The sequence below is a fragment of the Tachysurus vachellii genome, chromosome 11 (assembly GCF_030014155.1).
Source record: "Tachysurus vachellii isolate PV-2020 chromosome 11, HZAU_Pvac_v1, whole genome shotgun sequence".
NCBI classification, from domain to species: domain Eukaryota; kingdom Metazoa; phylum Chordata; class Actinopteri; order Siluriformes; family Bagridae; genus Tachysurus; species Tachysurus vachellii.
In genome coordinates this window covers 13,742,737-13,766,802 of record NC_083470.1, presented here as the reverse complement: position 1 = coordinate 13,766,802, position 24,066 = coordinate 13,742,737, and the positions used below count along the sequence as shown (strand labels likewise).

The 24,066-nt window shown below is 36.4% G+C and overlaps 1 protein-coding gene across 3 annotated transcripts in view; it reads left to right on the top strand.

Annotated features, from left to right (window-relative positions):
* sema6a (sema domain, transmembrane domain (TM), and cytoplasmic domain, (semaphorin) 6A) overlaps positions 1-19,780 on the top strand; it is a 68,966-nt gene extending 49,186 nt beyond the window's left edge. The window contains exons 18-19 of one of the 3 annotated variants that reach the window (XM_060880968.1): positions 2,335-2,445; positions 19,643-19,780. In XM_060880968.1, coding sequence (XP_060736951.1) covers positions 2,335-2,445; positions 19,643-19,647 — 116 coding nt within the window. In that variant the 3' untranslated portion in view covers positions 19,648-19,780. Of the gene's footprint in view, positions 1-2,334; positions 2,446-13,150; positions 16,719-19,642 lie in introns of those variants that run through there. The other 2 variants (XM_060880966.1, XM_060880967.1) reach the window with 2 other exon arrangements.
* Positions 19,781-24,066: the final 4,286 nt, after the last annotated feature.

The window sequence follows — 24,066 nt, the reverse complement described above, 5'->3', positions numbered from 1 at the left end:
ATCCTAAGCATTTATGATAAAAATAGGAATCATATATTTTATCTTTGACGTCTCTGTGTTCTTTCCTGCTGCTCTTGTCCTCTTGTTATTGGCATCACACCGCACCACAGGCAGACAGACATCAATAAAGAATTGTGATATGTTGGCACTGTAGACAGCTAAGGCTCGCTTGCTTCATCTTTATTATCTATTAGACTTCAGATTTCCATATGAATACCTTTAAATATAATAAAACAAGTTCCCTCACGAAAGAACGACATATGATACCAGGGCAAAATGTAATTGCAGATGTGATATTCGTATACTCGAAACAGGATCATTGTCAACCACTTCCTTTCCAAATAGCTCCAATTTAGACACATGCGTTAATCAGCGTTCATTTATAAGGTGTTAATTTCTTTCAAATATGGTTCCAGCACAGCTTATTTTTATTCAATATTATATTGTTTAAACAGTAAAAAATATGTATAAATTGTGGTGTCTTAACTGTAATGCATCAATTCTGGTGTATGTGTGTCATTTGCTTCCATCCCACTTCCCCTGGCCGTGGAAAATGAATTATAAAATAGCTCTGTCACACTAATCACTCAGCCACCCAGCACATTTTTAAATAAATCATTTTAATGATTGCTACTGGGAGATCATGAAGCTGTTGCACATGACAGACCAATGGCAAACAACTGCAAGTTCAGACCATTCTGATCACAGCAAACAGGCATGAAAGGAGGGGGTAATGTTTATCACTTAATTAAGATATAGAGCTCATGATGACTTAACTGCTCAATGATTGATTTTGATTGTAAAATGTGTAGAGAAGTCTAAACTACACTAAATGTGTCTCCGTGGAAAAAAGAAAGAGAAGATTCATTTAAACCCCATTTTGGTCTGTCATGTGATTTCTTGTGAACAGTTGCCACAGGCTTCAAAGGAGGCTCTTTTTAATTGATAAGATTTGTGTGAATATAAGCAGAAAATGCAGAGCCACAGATATGAGTAAAGCCATTTATTCCCCAGTGTGATAAGGTAAAGGGAGATTTATAAAATGAGCAAATTTGTCAGGCCCTGAATTGGATGTGAGCACAATAAAAACGTCCTGCAAGGTCACAGGCTTCAGAAGGCCACAGTGAAGCCATGCTCGAGTGACACATGGACAATGCTCAGCGCATAATTCAGCTCATGCATCAGGAGCTGTGGCAATTCTCAAAAGGTCATAGCTTAATTCAGCTGTTATGTTCTTTATGATTCAAAAATGACTCAATTATATGTATGGAACAATATTCTAATGATTTTCCTATAAACTATTTTTTCTTTTTATTTCTGAGGATGACAAGATAAGAGATAAAAATTGTTTGTTTTTATAAATATGGAACAAAAAATTGTGGAAAATCTTAGTTTCTGTCACATTATCAGGTCTCATTTGACACAGTGTACATGCATATTATCAGGAGGATGTCTAGGCATGGGAATGGCTGTTGCATAGTTTGTATTGCTCTATGAAGCTTTATTAGGTATGATAAAACTTTACACTTGTGTTGTAAACCCAAAAGATTCAATTAGGCATTAAGGATAACAGCATGCACTCAGGAAAAAATGGCACTTAACATTACCTTTTTGGGTCACCTTTTGTACCTGTAGCGTGTTTTTTTTTATTTTATTTTTTTTTATTTTTAAATATGCAGCTATTGTCCCTTTTAGGCTGGTGGTTTTTCATTTTTCAACGGGACTGGTAACCAAAATGAATGAATTCTGCAAAATACTAAATATTTACAACACGACTATATTCATTTGCCGAATTACTTTTGGTCGTTTATAGGAAGTAATAGGATAAATTAACATAATCATAAATAAAACTTCTGTTTTTAATTCTTGCTTGCAAATCCACTTGATGTTTTTTCCATTCTGAGTGATTAGCGTAGTATTAGTATTAGCATTAGCATAGTATTAGATATAATGAAGTTCTGTGCCCAGTTTGCTCTGATAAAGAAAGTTCCTCCTGCCGGGATTGCATAAAGCTGCTTCAGTTTCTCTAAAGTAAAATGGTTCTTCCAATTTAGCTAACTGTGTTAACACAGTCTTATTCCACCATCAGGTGAAAAGAAAAATTGCTTCAAAGCTTTACATTAAAATCTTATGATGTTCCATTGATGTCTGTTCATTTTAAAGATATATAATAAAGTTAGAAAAGATGTGGTTGAAGGTACCTCTCCAGCAGCAAGGAAAGGTACAGTTAGGCACTATTTTTTTTGTAGACAACTGTGATTCAGACCCATGGGAGGAAGTGTATTTCTGTTTGTTAATGATGATTGTGTATTAATCTATGTTGTACTCTGGCAGGCCACTCCACCTCTTCTCTCAGCACTGTGCAGCCCAAAGATCCCCCTGAACCCGCCGATAAGAGGGACCCTTATATCGCAGTGCCCTCTTTAACCCAGCACGAGTCCACCGGTAAGCCTTGGAATGGGAACGGGAGACTCCATTTTTGCTATTTTATAAGATTGTTACAGTTTCTTGCTGCTTCTAGTCGACCAGCGCACAAAGCGAGGGATGCACTTATACACATAATAAATTATTGTGCTCCTGGAAGAGAGAGAATTATTAAACAAAGACCATAACGGCCCATGAGGAGGGAGGCAATATCCAGGCTATTACAGTTAAAAGGAGAAGATTGCACTCTTGTTTATTTGCCCATCCAAATGATGGCTTAGTCTTTATCTAGTAGTCATGACATGACATTGAACACTCCTTCTTGGCAAGAGTCACTGAGCTGCTGTTCAAGGTCAGTCTGGAGCTGCCATTTACAGTGAAACCAGCGGCACAAGCAGCACAGTACATTATGCTCACCAAATTTGTCATTACAGGTTTTATTACAGTAAGCCTGACTAATCATTTTGATAAAAGTATCCAGAGCTCACAAAAGCATAAAAAGTGCAAACTGGATCAACATTCAAATTAGATTGTTTCATGTTATTTATCAGTGATGGCTATAATTAGTAATTAAACTAAATTAAATCTCTGCTTTCCTCCTGAGCCATAACACTACAAATCTGTATGCACTTCTATGGAGACTTTTCTTATCATCTCTCTGTTTTGGAATTCTTCCTCAGAGCCAACTTTACAAGTATTAGAATTTTTTTTTTAGTTTTAGATTTTGGCTTAATTTAAACTTAATTCACAAAAATCTAGGCACAGGTTATATGACTTACATTAAGTAAGAAACGAAATTAAATGTTCCCTTGAGGTATTTGCATAGCCTCAACATATAGTGTCTTAGGACATTAACAATTTGAAAGTAAAATACGCTTTTCCATTCAAACTTCACTACCTCAAGGTCTTACAACTAGGTCAAAAGATCATTCTAGAGTTTTCCTCAAAGGTCATTTTCTTCTGCACGTTTCACAGTGTTCACAATTTGTCTTTTGTCAACTCGCAGATAGAAACTCAACTCGTGTGCACTGTATAGCAGTTCTCCAACTATCATATTATTATTTAAGTCTTACAGAAAACTTCGATAAAACACAGGATGTAATCTTGTTACTTATCTGGCACTATTTTACTGCTCCACTTTTGTTTGATTGTGGGTAGTGATGTGCTGTACCGACTTGCTGAATGTTAAATCATTATCATTTCTTTCATTGGGTATATAATTTATAGATGGCAGGATATGCGCAGTGTACAATTACGTTTCTGTAGACAATAACTAAATTGTTCCTTTTCTCTTGTACTTATTCAGACTCCGTCATAAGCATGCAAGAAAGTCGGCCTAGCCGGAATCAAGCCAATAGGTCAGCAATGATTTAGTGCTGAATATATCATATTCATTTATGAACTACACAATAACATGACGATAACTGACTCAAATAGACTCCCAATTTTAAAACTGTGAAAGGTGCAGAATTTTGACTTTTACAAACTGTCATAAGATTTCAGAACATACTGGGTTGCCATCATACTTTTATAACACTGATTATTAGCTACTAACTGTAACTGAGACCTTAAATAGATTTTCTTACTGAATGCTTGCTATTTATATTTTTTAAAAAGGTTAATACATCAATAAATTCCTATTATTCTTAGCTTGTACTGATCTCTTTAATATCATGAGATGATATTTTTGCCATATCACCCAACGAGGTGCCAGCGAATAGCTTAGTCACAAGGACATTTCCTACATTTGCATGGTCACTGGAAGCAGCACACCTGTTGAACCTACACAATGGTGGCAGAGACGTGGCATGCTTATTTGGCATCACTGCTGTGTTGCTGCCTCTTTTGCCAATCCCCAGTACTGCCATCCAGAACACTGTGGCACTGTGGCATAGGCAAGAGGTCCATATATAATTGCTTCTTTTTGCTTTTATTTCCGTTCTTTTATTGCATTATTATTATTATTATTATTATTAGATCTTTATCGTAGACAGTTACACATAATCTGCTTTCATTATATTCTAAATGAATACTGATGTTCACTGGCTGTTATTCTGCTATCACGATGTTTACTTCTTGCTCTTGCATGCCTTTGGCTTTGGGATATCTTTTGTAATAAGCGCTGTTTCCTCCATTGCAATATTATTTCTGCTTAACGTATTATCAGCACCTTCATTCATATCCACGCTTCCCTCTTGCCTCCTGTGGACACCTTTATGCTGAGTTACACATCAGTTCCAAAGTGACCAAGTGTACTCTGAAAAACAAAAAAAAGGATGTTTGTGTTTTGATATCATTTTCTTTCTGAGGTCCTGAGGCGATTATTTGTTTTTAAAAAACATTACAGATTTTATTCAGAGTGCATATATTGCATAATAAGAATATGTAAGCGTTAGTTCATTTACACAATCTCCTTTCTGCCTTTTTTTTAGGCTTGCTATGTCCCTGCACTCTGGCACATTAGTACAACACAGGCAAAATAAATTGAATTTGATGAATATTCAAAAAGTGATATTTATGAGTTCACCCCAGTTCCTCCGTGCCAGAGCTGGCTGGTGGCATCATTTTTCGCAGTACATTTGAGCACTCTGTGTCTGATCTCATTTGTGTCTATGTGTGTATGTGTGTTAGTGTACACACACACAATCCTACCCACCCTGTCTGTACCTCCACCATCTGCTGCCATTGTAAGTAGTCTCCCTTCCCCAGGACCTTTCATCTCCCCAGATGGAATGTTCCAAGGCTGGACCTTAAAGTAACCACCACCAATTACTAACCTTAATCTACTGTACAGCGCATACTCTCTCTTACCAAATGGAGATGTATCTCTCATACCCTCATCTGGGGAATTGCTTCTGTTTAGCCCCACCCTTTCTCTTTGCCCTCTCTTTCTATCTTTCTCTCTCTCTGTCTCTAACCACCCCACCAATCCGCCCAACCCCCAACCTGTGGCTGTCTCTTTGTGCCTCTCGAATTTATAGGTCAATTATAAAAGCTATATAGATACTGAGATAGAAATCGCTCTCTCTGGAGTTTTCTCGCCCTATATTCCATGTAGAATACTCTTGTGCTGTAACAGCACAAAATATATGATAATCATTATTGCCTGCCCAGCATACTGCTCAGAGCCAGGATGGGCTCTCTAGTTATGAACCCGAGAGCTGATATGTGATAGCCGTGTGCAGATCGAGTGTGAAGCGTGCACAGTATTACACCTTCCATTTTATGAAAAGTGCCATGCAATGCACTGGTTTCTTTGTTTTATGGCTGAAATCCTCTCTTTTCCCCTAAGAGATTGGATTTCAGCCAGTGTGTACATTTGCTAATGGGGTTTCCCTGGGCTGCCATGGTTAAAGACGTTAAATCTGCAAAGTGAGCTTTCATTATGGAATGCTCACAATTTTATAGCACATTTGACACTGTTTTACAACTAGGTCTTCCATCACACTGACAGTTATGGAGAGAGATAGATTTAGACTAGATCACTATTTTCAGCTACTTGTATCCTAATGATGTACTGTACGTATTAGTGGCTCTCACCTCCACTGTAATTTAAGGCTACATTTATTCAGCATTAAATTCAGCTATAGCTTTAACCCAGTTCTGCTTCTCCTCAAACCCTTTTATATAATATTAATTTTAACCAGATATATTTAATATTTAATCCTTGCTGATTTCTTTTTTCATATAGACTTTGTATGATTTATCATATTTACAGACCTCATATGTCAGAGTTACATTTTATACATCTAAGAACTGACATTTTATAATATTGCTTTTGATTAGAATGTTAGAAGTCCAGCTGTATTCATGTAGACAGGAGGCAATATAAATGCCAGCTTGACATTTTCTAAAAGGGGAATGTGCACTTATAAACAAAGTGACGTGCACATCAGAGATGTAAATAAATGATTGCTCACTGTGGAATATGCCAAGCTTAAACCTTAAATATTATCCCCTCTGCATGTGCACTGATGGCCTCAATCAGAAGCTTTAGACACCAAAGCTTTTAAAAATCACTCCGTGGATGTAGAAATCATCAGCCGTTCAGGACACTGACAACAAATGCACCATTAAACCTGCCACAGCATCCAGGTTAATATTAAAGGTTATATAAAAGGTTTAGAATGTAACTTCAGAAGGAATAAGAAATGAATACCATCCAAAGTACCATCGGTGTTTTCCAAAACCCAGTAAATTCTAAAATAATATTAGATTTACTAAATGCATTAGACATTTATATGGTGTAGTGTTAATTACCGAGGAAAATATAGAAGATGTTTTTTTTTATTATGACAGATCTGAGGCATTGTAGCTTTGAAACACTATCTTATTTTAATACTCTTTTGCAGTGTACAGCATGTATGCCAGAGGCAGGAACATGTCCATGATTCTTGTAACAAGTCTTGACAATTAAAATTGTCAGAATGAGTTTCTCACATAAATTACTGCCATGAAAAATTTATTTATTAGCCAAGTATCTGTAGTGCATTTCATTTCCATAAATAATGAAGCCTTGTTTGTACTGAGTGACCATAAATACATCACTCGATGGATTGAAAACATTTACATCTTGCATTAAGAAAATGAAATGATGTAGAGTTGTTGTTTTTTTTCACAGATACAGATACTGCTACTTAGAACATTAAAAAGTTAGTATTTACAATTTACTTTATTAACATAATGAACAAACTAACTTTAAATAGTTGGTGGCCCTGATTACTGAAAACTAATAGCTTCAGTAGTTGTAGGCAAGTCTAATATATCATGCACAGTGGTGAACAAACTAAATGTACTCAAGTAAAACTGGAACAAAAAAGTTCTACCTTTAACTTCAAGTAAAAAAAATAGATGTCAGGTAACAAACACAGCAGCAGTTGCAGGTAATGTTTTTACTGAAGTTGTCAAATAACAAATAAAAAGGATATCAGAGGCAAATGCAAAAAAAAGAAGATAAAACCTGGAAAACACTGATGGAATGAAGGTGAATATAAAAAGTATTTTATTGCTTATCTAAAACTGTTAACAGATGAGTTTGTTTAAATCACAAAATGCACAAAAACATTTTTCAAACCTTGTCAAAGTAATTTGTTAATTATATTAGCTATTGGAATCAATGCTAGTCTAACCTGTTCATTAACAAAGAAAACAGCTAATAAGAGACACATTTTATCCTCATTTTATACTAGTTATTGCTTGATAAATGTGACACTGCCGTCTGTTGGTTTATCCATCTTCAAACCCTCATTGATGGCAATAGCACCAACTACAGTGCGTAGCATGAGAAATTCACAATCTCTGAGGACGCTGATTGGAGGAATTGAGCCTATTCTGTTGATGTACGGTATGAAGTCATTGGCTAGATAAGAGTTGAAATAGAGACCTTCAAGAAATATAACACTAAGTGTATTAAAACTAATCATTTAAGAGTGAAGTTTTAAGCTAAGCTATTAGCTATTAAGCTATTTTTATTTTCATCTGAAATCATTAAATTAGTGGCTGAAATCCACACCCCTGTGATTTGCCATTATAAATACACTAAAGAACTAGAACAGCAGTGATTTTCTCTAAAAAAAAAATAAAATAAAATAAAAATAAAGGAGGATTAATGCGTTTTGTGCTAGTACAACATTAAACATTAGAAAGCCCTTACAAAGCACTATATCAAATATAGATGATGTTAAAACACTCCCTGTTCACTATTCAAACACAAAAAGGAGCTTTCACAGAAATGGGGGATTTGATTATTTTGCAGAAAAGTAAACATATTAGAGATGCAGTGGCGGAACAATTTTCCAAGCTGGTCGTTTGGCAAAGATGTCATTTTTCTCACATGAGAATCTGAACAGAATCAACAGGAACATTTGTCACTTGAACTGGAGCCCTCAATGGAGCTTCACACACCATCGTCAGTCAACACACATGTTCATGCTTCTGTACTGTAAGTCACTCCGAATCCTCCGTAAGCCATTCACAGACCTGCGTGTCTGACTGCGAGGTTAAATTGTCTTTTTTTTTTTTTTTTACATCAGACATCACCATTAATGTCTGTCAAACTGTCTCATGGTTTGAAACAAACCTCATGTACCTCTGAAGCCTCTTTAGGAAAAAAAGGAATAATCTTGTAGAAATTGACTGTTTTTTTTTTTTTCTGTGTGAGCATTCATCACTTCTTCACACAGGATAGACTATAGTGAGAGGCTTTGGATTTGGAGCTCACTCAAATGCAGCGAAGCATTTTCCAAGGTACCTAATTTATCTCCGATTGGAGCCTCATGAAATTCAGATACGAGGATTCTCAGCTTGAGTTTTGTTTTTTGGGACAACTTTTATGTCAACAACCCGTGTCAGAAAAGATTACATGAATAAGTTTTAGATGCATGAATTTTTATAAGAGTAGACTAGTTGAGTATAATTAGTCATCATGAATATGTTTGTACTTAAAGCTATTTAGAGCATCAAGAAGCAATCAAAAGAATTTGTTAAAAGGGAAATAAGGTCTTAAAAGTAAGCGGGATTTTGCAATCATGTGCCTTTAACTAATAGAGTTGCACTTGTCTGAGACCAGGGCTTCTTTACAGCTACAGGTCCTTTGAAGTCAATAAAAGAAACAATTTCGTTTATACATGAAAGTTGGGTTTCTTCAAAGGTCTGATGAAACCCTAAGGCTCTGTTTAAATGGGGCCCTCTATAGCCTAGCAGCCCAGTGTCAAGGTCAGAGCAAGTGGCCCACAGAGACAGAAGAAGAGCACTTTAACTTCTCTTCCTCTTGGGGACTGAGTGAGCTTCTGTTCCTTCACCTGATGTTCAATGAAAAGCCTGTTTTTTTCCACTCCACTTCAAACAATGTTCACTGGCTAGACAGCATAGATTTAGGGCTCAGTCTTCTTCCTGCAGGTGAAGCTTTTTTCATCATGGAGTTTAGTTCAAGGTGATTCGTGTAGCACTCTCTGTCTAGAATGAAAGTTAACCATCAATACGCTTGTTGTAAACAGGCTTACAAACCTTTTACAGAAATGCTGCATTAGCTTTAGAGCACTTGAACAAAATATCCATATTTAAATACTGGGGGAAACAAATCCCTTATAGTAAAACCCAAGTAAATTTGGAAAGACTGCAGCTGCCCTGGAGGTGAAATATTTGTGAGGATCTGATTGATTTTTCCCCCTAGCTCCCTCACTTGCTAATGTAGAAAGCAGTTAGAGATTAATGGTACAAACAGCTAAGAAGCCGAATAGCAGAATTTAAATTGTAGGCTGTAATTTTGCAAGCAGAAGCAAGGACAGAACACATTTAACCCGAAGTTGATTTAAAAGCTAGCACAACTAAAGTATGTGTTTTTTTTAATCACATTTAATAAATAGTAAAATTACAATCTGAAGTCCAAAGTTAGCACATTAACTGTCCATCTTAGCTCTTTATGGTATCTGGTGAAAAAAAAAATTCATATGTAGCACACAAGTGAGCTGCATTCTGCAGGCATTCTTCAGATCAGTTGTCACTTTTGTTAGGAAAAAGTTTGCAGTGTTTTACACTTTTTTCCTCTACAAATCCATTCACCTGTATGAACATATATTTCTTCCATTTTAGCTTGCACTATTAATTTCTTAACCTGCTCAATTACACTACTAGATAATCACATTTTAAGAAATGTTGTTCAACAGGAGCATAACTCACCAGTAGCTTTCTAGGCTGTAATCGTGTGTAGTAACACTTGTTTAAAGTCATGCATACTAAATCTATGGTTCAGAGCCCTCATCTTAAGCGGGCACTTTTAACATTCTCTTTCAGGCAGATCTATCTTGCTGTAGGCAGTATGGTGTTATGAATGGAAAACCCATCAAAACATCAAATACAGAGCAGTGAGCAGGGAAAATGGTTCACTTAAGCAGAAAAAAACTCACAGAATAGGTTGAAAGGAAAAGCTTCTCAGATCTCTCCATTAGGAGAGAAGAAGAGGATGTATACTGTATAACCCGGTCACTTTGTCATTCAGGGTTTCAGAAAACATGTCCGCAATTCATCTTCTTGCCACAAGATAAAACATGTATAGTGATCCAGTGAAGTCTTGAGAAGAAGAAAAAAAAGATATTTTCTCAGATAAGGGAGTTGTATAGATAGAGACAGTGACGTTTAAAGCCATCTCTTGTGTTGAGGATCAGACCGACACCAGGCTGGCAGGGCGGATTTCATGAGGCCGGTGCAACTTAGATCCCAGTATGTTCTAGACATGACTTATTGCACCTTAGTGTGTCTATGTGGATGATGGAAACCATTTGCTTTAATCCCTACAGGAAACAGATGAGTATGTGCTGAGTGTTGTCACTGCACTGTTCTACTCTGCCCAAGATTTATGAACTCTTTTTTTTTCCTGCTAGCCAATTTATTGCTGTTGTTCTTATTCATTTTTTTTTACTTATGTACAAACTTTAAAACTGTTCTTCTGTTCTTCATATACATGATAAATACATTATAAAATGTTTTAGAAAGTGTCTGCATTTGATGATGGTGTAACTCCTAAGCCACTAAGAAAGAAATAAAACGTATTGGGAAGTGCAGTTATAGGAAAATAATCAACTATGGATGATGTGTTACCTCCCCAGAGTTGATCATTTTACTTTAACAGCATTTCCCAAAAGTGTTTTATTTCTCTTATACCACAGCAAATTGCCAATGATTACAGATGGTTTCATTTATTAATGGACACTTTTTTCATTTATAGTTACATTTACTATTGTAAAACTTCAGCAAACTTAGTTTAAAGCAGCTGTAAACAGTTGTTCCCTCACATGCCTCCCTTTTTTACCTGTTAACATTGAATGAAAATGCAACATCCTGAAGACTTTACAATGTCATATAACATGCGCTGGTACAGCTTCCATTTCTGATTTTACAAAGTGCTGACACTGGAGAGTCCTGGTTTAAATGCTGAACTAATGTCTCCACACAGAGAACATCACCTTTTCAACATTTACACTATTAAAGTTACTACAGAAGCGACTTATCCCACCTGTCATCTTGTGTTGTCAACATAACTTTTTATAATTCATTTGATTGGCTTGTCCTTTTTACCAATTCTTCTATTACTTACATTTGTGTTTAATTTAAGATTCATCAGTTTATTGTCATATGTACAGGAAATTGTATGTTACACAATACAGTGAAAATCCTACTCTCTGCTTCCTCTGGCAAACTCAGACATTATTGAAACTGGACATAAGGAATCCACAAAAACAGAAATTACAAATAGTGAAAGGATGCGAAAAACAAATATACATGCAAGAAAAAGTATGTAAATGTTGAAGACGTGCCTATGTAGACGCTCAAGTAGTGGCACATGATATTATTCTCATTGTGTGTGTTTGTGTGTTCAGGCAGGGTGAGTAAAGCATACTCTCAAGCTTTGAAGTGGGGATGGGTTAATAGTGTTCTAAGTAATATTGGGGTGGGGGTAGGGTAATAGTATTCTCATGCTAGGTTTCATGTACTGCTTTCAACTGCCTACACAAATTTCTACTCTTCAAGCCATTGTTCTATCACTCCTATATTATTACCAGTTCTACTTTGGTTTTTAATGCTAGTTCTACAAACTGCACTTTCCAGTCTACATTACTGCTCTTAGTCTTTCCATTGAAATTTTTAAGAGTATACATTCATGTATATTGTTACTTTGGTTCTCTATTCAATTCAATTTTCTGCCTGCTTAAAATATTTTGTAGCACTGTATTTCCCAAACAACACCTGCAAGTGTGAAGCAGCTTTACATATTATTATACGTTGCATTTGTCTTTACTGTTTCTTTTAAACAGCCACAGTGATACATTGCTTTTATCTGCGTACCACAAATAACAAAAAACAGCTATTTGAAATGTCTTGTGAGTGATTCTGGAAAATTCTAATCATGGTCTACACTTCCAGCCAGACATGCTGAATATTTTTACTCTATCCTGCAGGTTCATCTTTTATTTTTCTTGTTCAAATATTGATGTTATGCAAATATCCATGTTGTAAATTGTGTACCTATTAATTTAAGTTTTTCAGATGCAATTATAGTGAAATGTAGTGAATGGCATAGTCAATTTCAAGAGCATGGCAAATCCTGACTATAATTTACACTAACAGAAATAATTGTAAAATGTATGTCTACCTTTACTTCATGCAAAGTCTGTAAAAAACATTTACAATTTCTGCATTCATAATACACTGTGGATTTATCTAATATATATATGTATGCTGTGACATCAAATTTCCCTTCACTGGAAATAAGAAGCCCAAACATGTTCAAGCATGACAGTGCCTCTGTATACAAGGCAAGGTCCATAAAGACATGGTTTTGCTTTTGTACACTCTAAGGTCCGGACTCACACTTAGCTTCTGTCATTGCTGCTTTCAGGTGTAGTGCATAGTTAGTTTTGATTTGTGGGGCTTTTTAAAAAATAAATCTCTGATATAAGTGCAGAATTGAGAATCCATATTTTTATGCATCACTGTTAAAGCGACTCTAATCCAGTGAGAACCTGAATTATCTGAAGAAATTTATACTGACAGAATTTAATGTTGCACTCTAACCAAGTCCAACATACAAAATTACAGTAAATGATTGCTGCTTAGTGCTGATAATTAGTGCTATTTAGTCCATGTTGGTTATTACGCTGTAGCCATCAATCAGTTTGACATGTGCAAATGATTTATCCCATGTAAAGAATTTCTCAACTCTCACCTGCAGGCGTGATTCGTGAGAGCTTCCAGAAGGGCCGGGATCAGATGGTGCCCATCACTCTACTGGCTGTGGCTGTGGTCCTGGCATTCATTATGGGTGCTGTCTTCTCTGGTATTGTGGTCTACTGTGTATGTGACCATCGGCGGCGCCATCTTGAGCACTCTGCACACAAAAAGACCAAGGAGACTGTGAACTCCAGGCGTGGCTCCATGAACAGCGTCACCAAGCTGACGGGCCTATTCGAGACACAAGCCAAAGATGGCCGGCCTGAGGCCATCCTTGGTCCTCTAATGCACAATGGTAAAACACTTATGAAAGCAGAGGAGCAGCAGCACCTGGATCTGGTGGCACTTCCTACACCCGAGTCAACACCCATGCAGCTGCGCCGTAAACCCAGCCGTGCCAGCCGGGACTGGGAGAGGAACCAGAACCTAATCAATGCCTGTGCCAAAGAGCTGGCCTCCATGGGCTCACCTAATGTCCTTATAGGCACTGACCTGCCACTAAGGGCATCTTCAGGCCAGATTCCCAGTGTGGTGGTGCTACCTTTACAACAGCACCAGCACCAGCAGGTCTACCAGCACCAGCATGAGTATGTGGAGCAACCACATCGGTCAGATTTGCCAGATGATCAAGCAGCCACACTCGAGTACAAAGCAGTGAAGAGCCCATGCCACAATGTCATGGTGGATTCAGATGGGATGCCACCCCGCGTGCCCCAGAGGGAGGCCTCATTAGCAGCTGTGGTACCTCCAGCTGTTCCTCAGATGGGCAAAAGGCTAGATATGTACTGCCGTGGATACCCAATGGGCCCGAAGAAACAGCACAACACCAATTCATCCAACTCGTCTCACCTGTCAAGGAAGCGCAGCATTAGCCGTGCCGAGACACCACCCCCAGCTCCACAGAGGCTTGACTCCATGCACGTTTCTTCTGCTTCAGGCCTTTCACGTCACTCCAGCTTGAGCTCATATGGCTCGTTGCCTCGCTGCAGCTCCAGGCACCGCAAACCAGACGTCCCACCCAAACCTTCACAGTTTGCTCTCTCTGGCAAAGTGAAGTGCAGTGACTCTGGGACATAATCAGGCCCATCTGGGGCAGGGGAACAGTCTGTGGAAAAATCTGTGTTGTACAGCTGTGTACAGAAAATGCTCACTGTTTTTTTTTTTTTAAGAAAACACATAAAAAAAACATTTTTCACATAAATGTACGTGTTCAACTCAGGCTGTTGATTCCCTCATGGTGAAAGATGTAAACACCTGCTACCGAAAAGAGAGGGACTTTAGAATCTCTTGTCACTGAGCCACATTTTGCTATTTTGCTCAGAGTTGTAAGAAGACAGTATGCCAGGCTGGGGGGACAACAACGTCACAACTGGCGTTTTCTTTGCAGTCTGCCAAAAGCACATTGTGGATCACAAAGCGGAGTGTAATTGCATAGTTCTGAAGCTGGTTTATACCCCAGTTAGGAAAACAAAAAAACATGGACAGCAGAGATCTCAGCCTGGAACAGCAGCTGGTTTACAAAGGAAAACTGTGAAGTAAGATAAAAAAAATGATAAAATGCCTCTCTCAGTGTTGCAGCTACTGGACACAGCAATCAAGTTCTGCCTTTAGCGAGGTCTGAAAAATTGTCTACTGTAACAGTTGACTGAATAACCCGTGACTGTTAGTACTAATAGCTGGTTGTATTTATTTTTTAATAAAGTGCTTTTGAAGAAAGACTGACTCTTTTTAGACTCAGAGAAAGAGAGAGAACTTTTTAATTTTTAATTAATTATGTAAAATTATTTAAAGTCATTCAACTGGAGCCAGTACAACTCATTAAAGCAAAGTCCTCTAACTTTTTTGGATGTTTCTATGTGAGCTATGGAGGAAAGTAAAGCTTCCAAGGAGCTATTTATTGAACTTTGCCAGAGGAGTTTGAGACAGATTAAGATCAAGCCTCACACCAAGATGAATTTCCCTTTGTGAAAAATACATTGATGAGGAAAGAAAAAAAACAATCATCAAACTGGAACTCCTTAAACACACCTTCATGTCTCCATGTGCATCCTCATTCAGCACTGTGGATTGTCTCAGCAACCTCTAATCCTAATGGCCATAGCTTCACTTAGTGCCATTCTGGTTCACTTTTTGCATGAAAGAGTGCAAAGACTGAGCCGAGGGAAGAACAAAAAAACACCCATATTATTTGCAAAACCAGTGAACGGATGTTGGCTCATGGCCAGCATGGCGGAAATGCGCTTTTTTTTTATTTATTTTTTTATTTTAATAATTTGGCAGGTATTAAAAGGCATCATTTCCGAATCTCATCTTCACACAGACCCTCTTATTGAATTACATGTTTGATAGCCTGTTTTTGGTTGTTTGTTTCTTCCATGTGTAAATTTGTGCCTTACACCCCTGAGTAGTGAAGAGTTTGTTAGCTGTTAACTGTTACCTATAGTCCTTATGATTATGTATTTTCCTTGTTTGTTAAAAAAAAGCAACTAAAGAATGTAGGTATTCTTGTTGTTCATTCTGGTCACTTTGGAAATATCGGGTGGGCGGGGCTAACCACACAACATATTTTGTGATTGATTTCTAATTGTGCCAATGAAACACTTGAAAAGCAGCCCCTTTGTTGTGCTAGCAGTGCTGTCAGTGTTGTTGTTGTTTTGGGTTTTTCTGTTGTTGTTTTTTCAGGGGCTGATGATGTTCTTACTTTTGTTTCACAGTTTAAACATTAACTGTATATTCCTGGGAAAGTCTCCTTGGTTCTGGCTGGTACAATGTAATTAAATGGTTAATTGGCCACATAGCTTCTTAACGTCTAATGTTTCCCATCAGATGACACTAAGTTCTTAATATACATGTTTCTAGGCAGGAAATGCAGGCTGGCTCCTGTGAAAAGAAAAGCACTTGAATAATATTAGGGAACAATTTATTGCTTTTGATGTTTATGACAGATGCCAACTAATATAATTTCCTAACTATAGCATTATTATGTAAAATGAGGGTGAAACAATTTAGAGCTCAAATTTGCCACAAATGATCAAAGCACTCATCTAATCTAGTCTCTGTAGTCTGGCAGAGTTTGGAGATTACTACGTCTCCTGTCGGCAGTTCCTCTCGATATGGAAGTCACTCATCAGGCAGGGTGAAGGATATCAGGATTTGTCCCTTCCTCTTATGTTACTTGGACTAACATGTACATAGATTCAGACTGCATTGGCCATCTCGGATCAGATTCATAGTAGTGAAGGGCCACTCAGACTCGCTCACTTGTTTTCTGAGTAAAGCATCTTGGCCTGTGGTTGTTGATGCTGATTGTGGACAGTGGGCTCTTTGGCGTGCCTTTTGTTTTTTCACCCCATCTGCTACACAATAGAGGTAGAGGTGAACAGAGCTGGACATTCCAAAATGGCTTGAAGTTTATACTCCTGTAAGATATTGTTCTTTCACAAGGGTTTTTTCCTTGTCCTTCTCCAACCTCCTTAACATCTGATTCATAAGTAAATGTATGTTGTAAAGACATTCTCTTTAATAAATGAAAAAAGCTAATAAAAACATTTAAATTTCTTGTCACAAAAGCCCTCCTGTGTTTTTTTTTAATTTAAGTCCATTCCATAATTAAACTATACACCCACCCAATTATACTCTACTGTACACTCACCTTAATAGGAACACATCTACACTTCCTGATTCATGCATTAGCCAATCATGAGGCAGCAGTGCAAGTTATAGCTCAATAGATTTAGTTCATCAGAATGGGAAAATATTTGATCTCAGTTATTTTGACTGTAGCATGATCATTGATAGGTGGACTTGATTTAGTATTACAGTATTGCTGTCCTCTTGGGATATTCACACACAATTATGTAGGATTTACACAGAATTGTGAGAACAAAAGAATGAGGCAGAAGGTCTACAACAGCAGAAGAACACATCAGGAACCTGTGACTACTGTGGGATTTCTCTAACAGTACAATTGATGATTTGAAAAACATTGTTCTTTTTGCCATTTTTACTGGCCAATTACCAGGGGCTCTGAGATCATGTGTCCCCCATTCTGATGTTTCACGTGAATGTTAACTAACACTATTGACCCGTATTTTTATGATCTTGCTCAAATGATGCACTAGCACTAATTGTCCACATAATTAGGAACACCTCTACACCTGCAATGCAGAACTAACACCATTACATTTTACTTATGAAGGAAGGAAATGTGTTTCTGACATGAACTTTTTGAAATGTTCATAAAAGATCTGTGCAGTACTGTGCAAAATGTGCATATTTTGCCTTAATCATTTTTATCATGTTAATTAGAAGGTCTACAGAAGAGAGCCAGACAGAAAAGTGACGTGAAATGGAAAAAGGTCTTGTACAGTTTATGGACAGTTCTCCAAGACAGTTCAAAATGTGGTCAAAGCAACTATTAATTTTGTTTTCTTTGCTTAGTAGATTTTTATCTGTACATAAGCCTGGTCAAATTGTACCAATGAAGGAACCAATGACAAAAAATGAACAGGGTGAAGTTAAGCACATCCTGTAAACCACTGATAGCTTGTTTTGGCAGATTCCTTGCATAATAAATAGTTGAGCTGTAGATAAGAAAGCAAATGCTTATCTGGGCATGTGAATACAAACACCTTTACACAAAAGCATCATTTATCAGTAATTTGTCATGTCTTCTACCATGAATAAGCAAAAGGATAAGGATCAGTCTGGAGCCTTCGCCAGACAGGGTGAAGTGAGTTGTCAGAGACGGTGCTGCTGACACATGACAGAGGTGCGGCAGCAGTGTGGATAGACTTTCAGGAGAAGTAAACTACCCGAGTTTTTCATGACAGTCCCTGCAGCTCTTTTCTCTGCTTTGCCTTTGTGTCAGTTGGTCATAAAGAGACAGTGTTAGAATAAATTATGTCTATAGCAAATTACACAATGACATAATTCCTTGAGAATTAGATAGGAATTAACCAGAAGTGAAAATGAAAACATAAATGTGTTCATTTTTCTTATCTGTAATATATTTACTGTAATATAATATAAACTGATAAACAGGCCAAGTTCTTCACTCAAGTTAATACATAATTACTTATTTAACTAAAGAAAGTAAACATTTTTAAAAAGTTTAAATTTGTTGAACTCGAGTTAAAGATGTATCTTGTGTAAAGTATAAAACCTTGAGTTTAAATAGAAACCGTAAATGAACAAGAAAGATTTTTAAAAGCCTCATCATACTATGATGATGATAATGATGATGATTATTATTATTATTATTATTATTATTATTATTATTATTATTATTATTCTTACTTTTTAAACAATTTTTATAATTATTATTAACAGCTTTATTCCTAATTTCCTTTATTGCAAATATTAGTTAGCATGATAATGGATCTGATGATACAAACTAGCTGAAAGCTCAAAGTTACGCTTCAATATAAAGAGCCACAATGAACAAAATACATAGCTTAAAATTTTGAAATTTAGAGCCATTCCCTAAAGCTGTCTGATGCAACAAGTCACCTCGAAGAATAGTGATTTTCTTTTATATTTTTATATGTATTGTAAACACAGATAAGTCACTAGTAGAAAGAAGAATAATGATACCCAATGGATCGGAAATTGTCCAAGATAGGTTCTAATAATTTCATTAGGATGGCGTAACCAAAATGTACATTTGCACACTTTAAGACATTACAAGCCAAAAGAAAGGCATTAAGTTGTTTATATTCAGTCTCAGTATAATTCCTTTTTATGTTCTTAACCAGACAAAAGCTGCAAAGGCTTACATTTTTTACATTTTTTTTTCATCTCTAAACTGGCTTAGTCCCGTAATCCCCCAACCTTATTCCAGCAATTCAGTCGAGCATCTGATATCTTCTAACGGCTGACAACTTCAGTCTTTTCCTGCTTCTGTCTGTTTAGCTAATTCAAGCTTGCTCTAGTTGTGCAGCTTAATTTAATCATTTCATTGTGGAATAATATTGCAGTTGGTCAATAGTGAATCAGAATAGTGGTTGAGTTGATTAAAATGTCAGATGGCCAGCAATGAACTGCCACCGTGATCCAGGGCACAAGAAAATGCAGTGAAAGAGCCAGTAGTAAATGTTAATAGCATGTAAAATCCTCTAAAAACGTTTGGATTTGGAAACGTTTTTAGAGTATTAAAGTATTTACTACCATAAAACATACAGTAAAATGATTAAGAAAATACTGTATAAAAATTTGTACATTTATTAAAAGAAGTGGCAGACAAAACCAATCTACACAGAAGAAGCAATGCACCAGGCTGCCAGACAGAACATCATTTATTTATTTATTTGTTTGTTTGTTTGTTTGTTTGTTTTATTTGTCAGCTTTTTGAAACAGACATTTACTACTTAGCCTTATGAGTGCTATCAGGATTACTGCAAAAATGTGGTCAATTATATATGTAAGTAAGTGGATTAAGTACATCATTACTTTGCTGTGCTTACTATTGTTTTATTCATTGTTTTTACATAAGGCTGAAACAACCAGGATGTTTAAATACCTTGGAAAGTGGGACAAAGGAAAGTGGTGTAAGCTGCAGAGCATGACGGTAAAGAGGAATATTGGCATGGCAGGGGCTTTGCCTGAGCTTGTAAACTCTTGGAAAGCTTCAACAGTCTTAAGGTATGTAGTCCCCAAAGCTGGGAAAATACACAATATTCATTATGCAGTCAAAGATTTCTCCCAACACTGAAAGCATTGACTTACGTTTTGCTGTTTTTTTTTCCTGCAAAGGAGTATTGTTACAGAGCAGTGTTGATTGAAGAAAAAAAAAAAGAACATTTGCAGATAGAACATTTGAATACACATTGGCCTCTGGATCTGTACTAGAAGGTTGAACAACATTCTTGCAAAATATATTCCCTCAACTGGTCTTTTGATGATGGTGAGAGTGAGTGCTGTCTAACATTTCAGCTCATCAATGTTCCACCGTGTTGAGATCTAGTGACTGTGAAGGCCACAGTATATGATTGAGGCCATTTTCATACTCCAATTATTACTAATTATTAATTATTAATACTACATTTCCAATAGTGAAGAGAACAGTTGTTAGTCTTCAGGAGTCAGGAGTGCAGGAGTGGGCATTCCAAACAATTAAGGTCATATTATTTATTGCTTGGAGATTTACAAAAACAAAGAGGTACACCATGTGATTTACAGGCCTCTGTAAGCAATATTTATGTTAAAGGCAATAGAATCAAAAAAGACTGAAAAAGTATGGCTTTCATTGAAGGGTGACTAGGAAAAAAAAATTCTCTCTAAAAAGCATATTGCATCATGTAATGATGTCCTTCGGAACGAGACCAAGGCAGAGATGTTTGGCAAAACCCAAACACAGTGCATCACCGATAGACCTCATTCCCATTAACCAAGCATGGAAAAGGATCATTTGGCCTTGTTTTGCAGCCAAAGGACGTGTGAAACTTGCAGTCATAGAGACAACGGTGACATCCACTTTATACCACTTTGCAATATTCTTGAGTCATCTGTCCAGCAACTTAAGCTGTGCGCAAATTTGGTCATGCAACAGGACAATGATCCCAAGTACACCAGCAAACTGACATTTTGCTATCTAAAGGAGAAAAAATCAGTTGGAATGGCTGAGTAAAACTCTAGACATCAAACCCATTGAGATGATGTGGCAGGATTTTAAGAGAGTTGAGCATAAACAAATAGCCTCAAACATCAAATAACTTTCAAAATGTCCCCAAAATGATGTAAGAGACATAAACTCTTACAGAAATTAATACTTTAGACTTTTAGTTATTGATGCAAAAGGTGATTCTACCTGTTACTGAATATAAGGGTGCACTTATTTTTTCCTACCTTGTTTCTGAATGTTGGTCACCTGAGGTTTCTGTTTGTTTATAGAAGTTGGTGAGGACATAAATGTTATTTAAGTCCTGATTAATAAAAACACAGAAACAAATTGGGGTGTATTTTCTTTTTCCCATGACTGCAGAAGACTTGTTCAGTATATGAAATTAGAGAAAATACACACAGCTTGTGCCTAGAGGGAAGCTATACATTTGATTATCATGGGGTTGGAACAGCAAATCAACATGCAAAATGCTTCTTCCTTTATTTACTGTAGCTTGCTGATTTGCCAGAATAAACTAACGCTAACTTTCTGGCTAAAGTATAATCTCACTGCTCATTTACTGAATTTTAAAACACACTTGTGATCTGCTTTATGTAAAAGAAGCACTTCATTGGAGAGGCAGAAACAGGACTCTATAATCATTTATTTAAAAATGTATAATTAAAAATGCAAAGGTTTAGAATAAAAAATTTATTGAGATCTGATTTATAGACATAATCCCTGTAAATAATACAATTATATAATAATTGAATAATACAAAAATAATACAAAAATCCCTGTAAATAATACCATAGGATATGTGCCATGCTTGTACCTGTTATTTAATATACAAAGTTCAACATTCTATACTTTTTACTTTATTCCGAAAGTTTCTATTTTTTAACGTAGTTTAAATAGTCTATTTTTAAATGTAGTGACTTAATATTAACATGCAAATTTTATACTGACAAAACCTTAACTATCAATATGTTTGATTCAGCTTTACAGTGAAGGATCACAAAATTAGATATAATAAATTCCTTAGTATTTCAGTGAAGTAAGTATTTCATAATCTAACAGTTCAGTGGAATATGATGCATGTGTGACTTTGTTGATCCAATTTTTATTTTTGTCTGAATTGATAAAACAACAGTATTTGTGCAAAGGTTTCATAGCAGCCTTGACTGCAGCAGTCCCTGTTCTTATTCATTGTTTGTGAACATGCTCTCACTCTAATAGTCCATAGTCATGTAGGAAGTCTCATGGTTTTCAGCTACAGCTTTCAACGCCTGTCCTCAAAGTCAAATCTTCGACATCATCTTCAGGAAGATGACAAAGAAAACTTTCAGGGTTTGTTTATGGTTTTGACTCAATAGCATTGGAATTCAGTTGGTATAATAAATTCATCTTTTTTTTTTTTTTAATTTTTGTCAGAAAAATCAGCCAGTTTTTGTTCAAATAGTTATGGCATGTTTCTGGGTAAATACTGGACCTCTGTTTATTCAAACTAAACCAACCATAAAAAATTTTATTCTGTAGATACATAGAAAGACAATCAGACAGAGAATTCAGGGTCCACCACCTTGGTTTCTTATAAGACTCTAGATTCATAGCAACCGTGACCAGAATATAAAGATACTATTGAAAATAAATTAAAAAGTTGCTTAAGATAAATAAATGAATGAATGAATGAATTAATTAAGGAATTGATTTCCAAAAAAAAATCAGTGAATACAACAAATATTTCATTGTATCGACCTATTACAAGCCTGTGCCAGGTTCATCCATTTTTCTTTATTTTCCTGTCTTTCTATCCATCTAAAATAAGCAGGGCCCAGGTGGCTCCCGCCCAGCAGGGTGTTGGAGACTGCCTCTGCTAAATGACAATTTTGTTGCGGTGCTGAAGGTCAGCCATAGCGAACAAGCTTCCTGGGTCCTTCTGATTGATTTTTCTGTCCACTTACAAATTGTTTTCACTGTCTCTAACATATCATGGTAATAACAGCAGTTTAGATGAATAATATTGTTATTAAAAATTGTAGTATTGTAATGATTAGGTATGTATTTCTCTTATTATAATGCAAGGAACGTATCTATAATAGAGAGGTAATTCACAGACTGTGAAATAGTATACGCATCATACTGCCTTTATTCTTAAGATAATCCTTAAGATAAATGTAAATAGTAAGCTTTTTCATTTTTTCTGCAGTTCAGGCTGTATTCAGGACATGGATAATGTGATTCATTTCACCCAATGATGGCAAGGGTCAGAATTCCAGACACATTAACCATTCATCAATCACATTTGGCATTCAGTATTGAATATCTCTGGAGACCTGAGAAGGACATATGAGGAGGAGGAGCAGGAGGAGCAGGAGGAGGAGGAGGCTACTCTAGTCTCAGGTGATAGTACCAAATAACAAAACCTATTCAATTATGTTCAATCATGAATGGGGCAGAAAACCACAGATTTTGCTGCACATATAAGATACATTTTCATCGAGAACGTGGTATCTGATGGATGTAGAATTTGGGAGTTTGAAAGCAATCTTGGGGGAAAATACTATTCCAAGTTACAGAAGGAAGGTAGTGTCATGATGTGCATTCCCCAAGTATTTGAAATGAAGAGGATACATGCTGCATTCACAGTTAAATAATAGAAATATAATAAAATACAAAATTATGTATTTTCTGTTGGGACTTCTGTTGTGTTCTAGAGGAATATTTTAAATGATAGATAGACAAATAGCTAGCTAGCTCCCTCCTGCTATCTAGCTATCTAGCTAGCTAGCTAGCTAGCTAGATAGATAGATAGATAGATAGAAATAACTATTAATGCTGTACAGATCATTTTTGTTTGTTTGTTTGTCTGTTCATTTGTCAGTTTAACCCATCCAACATAGAAAGCCTAATAATTGCTTGATAGTAGTGTTTATCATGTCTTGTGCAGACTACAACAATCAAGAAATGAGCGATTGGACTACCAAGACAAGTCAGTCATCACCATGGCAACGCTCACAGCGTCTAACCTCACAGACAGGCAAGCAGTTGTTGATAGAACATATAGGAAATGTCCCTTGTGAGAATAAGTCAAGATCTCAGCAGTGCTTTGAGTTACAAATTGGAATATTGAGACGGTTGTATTACAGACCCGTCTGCAGTAATAGTTTATAGAATTTACAAAATAACTAATGTACTGTGTAAAAAAAGAAACTAGATTTAGCAACGATATTCTGCTTAATAAAAGAAAATGCACATGAAATTGTCTACCTGATGAAAAAACATGCCACTGTTCAACTGTTATTTTTTTTTAAAAG